Genomic DNA, 5,521 nt, shown 5'->3' with positions numbered 1-5,521 from the left:
TCTGATGCACTAACTCTGCAGCAGCACTTCTTCGTCGTCTCGTCTGATGCACTCAACCAAGCGTTCTAACCACGACCTCGTCCCTCCCCACCCCCCAACCATTCGAATTTGCGTAGGCGGGAATTATTTTAATGATATTCTAATGGGCCTCTTTGTGATATCACAAAACCCGGAAAACAAACGCTGTAGTCCAAACGAGCCGTTCGTTGTAGTTCTTGAAAAGGGATTTTTTACGAAATATCTCCCTTTGGAGTGGATTTTGAGATTTGTAAGTTTGAAGATTTTTTTTTATGCCCAAACATACACACTGACTAAAATTCAAAAAGTGAAAAAGCATAATAGCCCCACCTACTGGCAACAGGAAATGACTTGTTTCACACTAAGTTAAACATGCAATGTCCGACCTGCCCCAAACTTCAAACGTTTTATAAGAGTCCTGGCCTGAACACATCTTAAGGGCAATATTCATTTATAGTCATAGCGCCATCTACTGGCAACAGGAAATGACTTGTTTCACACTAACTTAAACATGCAATGTCCGATCTGCCCCAAACTTCACACGCTTTATAAGAGTCCTGGCCTGAACACATCTTAAGGGCGATATTCATTTATAGTCATAGCACCACCTGCTGGCAACAGGAAATTACTTGTTTTACACTAACTTTAACATACAATGTCCGATCTACCCCAAACTTCACGTTTGATAAGAGTCCTGGCCTGAAGACATCTAGTGAAGTGACGTGTGGCCAAGTATGGTGTCCCATACTCGGAATTTGTGCTCTGCATTTAACCCATCCAAGTGCACACACACAGTAGTGAACACACACACACTGTGAACAGACACCCGGAGCAGTGCCAATGTTCACATGCCAATATTCAGTTATAATCATAGCGCAACCTGTTGGCAGCAGGAAATTTGGCACATATAAATGACTTTGACATATTCCTCCTATATTTACCACTTTAAAAGCATATTGCCCGCTGTTCACTGTTTTCCTATGGCCACCGGGTGGCGGTGAGCCCGGGTGCGAGGGCCCTTTCATCGCTGCTTGCAGCTTTAATTAATGTTTGTACTTTATGGAACCATGATGTTTCATACATGTTGAGCTTGGTTAATAATGAAATGTAATCATATAAAGAGTTCAAATGACTTTACTTTTAAAATGTTTTTTCTTGTCTTTTTTTTGAGTACTTGGCTCTTTGATTGTTCATTGACTCATGAGTGTGTTTTGTGTTTTTCAGGTAGAGGATGCCATGCTAATGTTTGACAAAACTACGAACAGACATAGAGGTAAGACCATTAGATCTCTTTAAGTAATAATGCAAAATATATGTCAGTATCCTCTAATGTTGTGCATGATGCACAGAGCTGTGTGAGAGACATTTACTGACATTGTTGTGGTGATCTTGGTGTAATTTTTTACATGAATTCTGTTTTGTACACTTCCATTCAAAATTGAGTGTTTTTTTTTTTTTTTTGTAAAGCTCTTCTGCTCAACCAAAGCTGCATTTATTTGATCAAAATACAGTAAAAACAGCAATATTGTGAAATATCTAAATAATATTGTGATCTAACAAAATATTTAAAATAACCATTTTCTATTTTTATATATTTTAAAATGTAATTTATTCGTGTGTTGGCAGAGCTGAATTTTCTGCAGCCATTACTCCACTCTTTATAGTCACATGATCCTTTAGAAATCATTCCAATATGCTGATTTGGTGCTCAAAAAAAAAAAACATTTCTTATTACCAACGTTTGCAAACAGTTGTGCTGCTTAATATTTTTCTGAAAACTCTGCTGTTTTTTGTTTTTTTACATGTGTTTCATTCTTTGATGAATATAAAATTCAAAAGTATTAAAATGACAATTTATTTGAAATACAAAATCTTTTGTAATATCACAAATGTCTTTACTGTCACTTTCGATCAATTTAATGCATGCTTGCTGAAAAAAAAGTATTTTCTTAAAAAAAAAAAAATACTAACCCTACTAAAATACTTAATAGTAAAATACTTTTGAATGTTAGTCCTGAGGTTTTAACAAATTAAATGTCTTTATTAATTCATTATCACATTAATAAGCAGATGAAAAAAAACGTATTTTCACTCCTGGTACGTAGATGCCAGCCACAAAATGTAGGTTAAAAATTGACGAATCAGTGAACAAAAACACTTTTTCAGTCTCTTTTTTTTTATTTTATTTTTTTTATATAAAAGTTCTTCATTTTAAGATTTTACATTTGTAATCATTACAAATGTGAGGATTGATGGTGCACTATACCGTGTCATGCCAATAAAGCATGGCGAAATATTAAATACAGTAATTTGTATTTACTTGAGAAAGGGAGTACAGTACAGAACATTTCAGAGAGAGAAAAAAAGAGAGATATAGAGAGAGTAAATGTGTGTGATTTTTAGATTGCAAGAGTGCATATCCCTCACACACACATACTTTCACACTACTGACTCCTTTCTCTCTCGTGTCCTTCATGCCCTCCAGGTGACTGTTAAACTGGTGTTAAAAGACGCTCTTTATCCGCCTCCATTCTTTCTCCCCCTCTTTCCCTCTCTCTCTCTTACACTCTCTCTCTCCTTTCACTAAAGAGACTGCAGCAGAATCTCTCTGGCATTTTCAGTCTGAAATGAGGATGATTGTGTTGGAAATTGAGCTCCAAAGCTCCATCAGTCCTGCTGCCCCAGTGCATTGTGGGAACGTGCATTGGCTCTCCTGTGGGCGCATGGATCAGGGATGTTATTCAGACATTGAAGGGGTTTTGTGGCAGGATTTCATGCTGTTAATTACAGATGTAATGGTGTGATTTTCATCAGGGCTCTGCTGGTTGCTTTTGTGAGCTGTTTGTGTGCCGTTACAGTGAATACCCAAAGGCCATATAGCCCTCGCTCTGCCAGAACACACACTGTGTTTGCAATAACATGCCGTCATACCAACTTAATTTATAGCATGTTATTTTTACAATTGTATATGATATCGTTCACATTGTGAAACAATGAATGTTTTGGTAGGGTTGTTGCGTTTTTCATAAGAATACAGTCAGGGTTTCGGTTTAATGTTCAATAGAAAAATACTTTTTCAGCTACACTTAACAGTAATCTTGAAACTTGTGACAATATGTGTGAAGAGATGTACATTTCCTGTGGAAGTCAGACAGCTGTTAATAACAAAACATCTTTAAATAATGGAAGTTCTTATGTTTTTGAATACATATTTTGAGATGGCATTCTGAGATGTATGCTAAAACCTGAAATGGTAATTTGGAGACTTTTGCATTGTGGGAAAAATTGGTTTATGGATGGATGAATAGGTATGTACAGTAGATGGATGGATGGATATAGATATACAGGTGGATAGATGGATGGATATTTATAGAGACAGATTATAGTTGTATGGATGGATAGACAGACGGATGGATGTATGGATGGATAGATAGATTAATGAATGATATATAGATAGATGGACAGATTTATGAATGGATGGATCAGACAGTTGGATAGATAGACCATAGACAGACAGATAGGTAGTTGGGTAAATGGATAGATGGATAGGTACAGTAGATGGATAGATAGACGGTTGGATAGTTGGTTGTGATAAAAAGAGAGAAAATGGCCAACACGTGAAATGTATTCTGACCAAAATCATTTGGATGCATATCATGTAATTTATAATTTCCAAACTGTAAAGTAAGGAGTTCCCAAGAGGACTTGAAGGCAGCATCTCTCTCTGGTCCTCTGTTTACTGCAGTAATTCACATATTTCAGTGTGGCATCTGTAATCCAAACCCTCATTTCCCTGTCAAACACTCTGCTACCATCTGACAGAAGGTGGTTTTGACCTGATGTTGGCGAGAGGTGGTTTAGTCTAGGTTTTTATTTCGACTCTGCGTGTAGGAGGACAAGTTTTAAAGTGGTGCTGACGGAGAAAGCTCAGTTCCCATTATTCTGCATTAAATGTTACACACATTAACATTTTCGTTTGCATCGCAACCACATTTGTTCATCTGTCTCGAGCACATTTTTCTCAAAGAATACATTTGTTCTCATCGCAATAAAAGGCGCAGTAGCGCAGTCACACCTGTAATTCCCATGGCAGAAGTTCTGCTGCTTTTGCTCACCCAATTTCCCTGAATATAAAAGTCTGCCGGGATGATGAAAGCCGGTGTAACGTCACGGATGCTGATGGTCCTGCTCAACAGGCTTCCGAACGAGTGTCTGATTACAGCTGGAACTTTGTGATTTTTCAAATGATGTAAGTAAAAGTAACAGCGTCTCGGTTTGATCAACAGAGAGCATGAATTATGACTTTTATTGTTGAGAGGCATAGAGAAAAGAAAGGAAGAGAGAGGAGCAGGTGGTGGGCTGAGTTAGGAATTTTTGGCCATGGACGCAGTTTTGTTTTGTGTGTGTTTCCTGGATGCTCCAGAGAACCGGATTGTTCCTGGAAGACGAACAGAAGGTGGTATTGTGTGAGTCTGTAATCTCCTTACCTGGATCGGCGTTCCCTGGACTCAACACAGTCCCCAACCTCTGTGTGTGTGTGTGTGTGTGTGTGTCTGTCTGTCTGTCTGTTTGAGTCTGATAACTTTGTGGCATATTACAGTATTTATTTGTGCATGAGTGCTTTGTTAGTTGTCATTGATATTCTGTTTTCATTTGGACTGATTGTAGAGAACAAGATCCACAATCAAGAGCAGGATGTTTTCAGCTCTGTCATTTATCAGAAACAATCTCTCTTTCTTTCTTCATCTCTCTTGCTGTCTTACCATCTCTAAAATCTTCAAATATAACATATTCATCAAACATATACAGTGGGTATAAAAAGTCTACACACTTCTGTTAAAAGTGCAGCTTTCTGAGATGTAAAAATGAATTTAAGTACAATCACGTCAGACCTTTTCCCACCTTTAATGTAATAATGAAATCATGCTATCAATGCTACCAATTCAAATTAAATCATGTTCATTAAAAATACTTTGTTATTATTACGTCAATAAATATTACTATATATTTTGCAAATATTTTTTAATAAGCCCAAAATTGTTAAATAATATTAAAGGGGTCATATGATGTTGCTAAAAATAACATTATTTTGTGTATTTGGTGTAATGAAATGCATTTATGCGGTTTAAGGTTAAAAAAACACATTATTTTCCACATACTGAACATTATTGTTTCTCCTCTATGCCCCGCCTTTATGAAACGCGTCGATTTTTACAAAGCTCATCGGTCTGAAAAAGCGAGGTGTGCTCTGATTGGCCAGCTATCCAGTGCGTTGTGATTGGCCGAATACCTCAAGCGTGAGACGGAAATGTTACGCCCCTCACATACCGTGTCCGGCCGGAGCGACGAGACAAAAACATTAAACCCCATTACAAACGAGGCATTTGTTGCATCAGTGGGGACATAATTACTGATTATAATGACTGATACTGTCTTTTTACGCGTTGCGTTGCATCGCGCCGCGTAAACATAAAACCATGTCTGCATGTGTGATCGGAGAAAT

At 37.5% G+C, this 5,521-nt stretch overlaps 1 protein-coding gene across 2 annotated transcripts in view; it reads left to right on the top strand.

The window, feature by feature from the left end:
• The window catches only part of msi2a (musashi RNA-binding protein 2a), a 209,642-nt gene that overhangs the window by 132,813 nt on the left and 71,308 nt on the right, over window positions 1-5,521 (top strand). For both annotated transcript variants that reach the window (XM_016553727.1, XM_016553726.1), the window contains one exon: window positions 1,243-1,291. In XM_016553727.1, coding sequence (XP_016409213.1) covers window positions 1,243-1,291 — 49 coding nt within the window. The remainder of the gene's footprint in view (window positions 1-1,242; window positions 1,292-5,521) is intronic.

The sequence above is a fragment of the Sinocyclocheilus rhinocerous genome, unplaced genomic scaffold (assembly GCF_001515625.1).
Source record: "Sinocyclocheilus rhinocerous isolate Xijiao unplaced genomic scaffold, SAMN03320098_v1.1 scaffold1307, whole genome shotgun sequence".
Taxonomy (NCBI): domain Eukaryota; kingdom Metazoa; phylum Chordata; class Actinopteri; order Cypriniformes; family Cyprinidae; genus Sinocyclocheilus; species Sinocyclocheilus rhinocerous.
The sequence above is the reverse complement of the archived record's forward strand: the minus strand, read 5'-3'. Positions and strand labels throughout refer to the sequence as shown.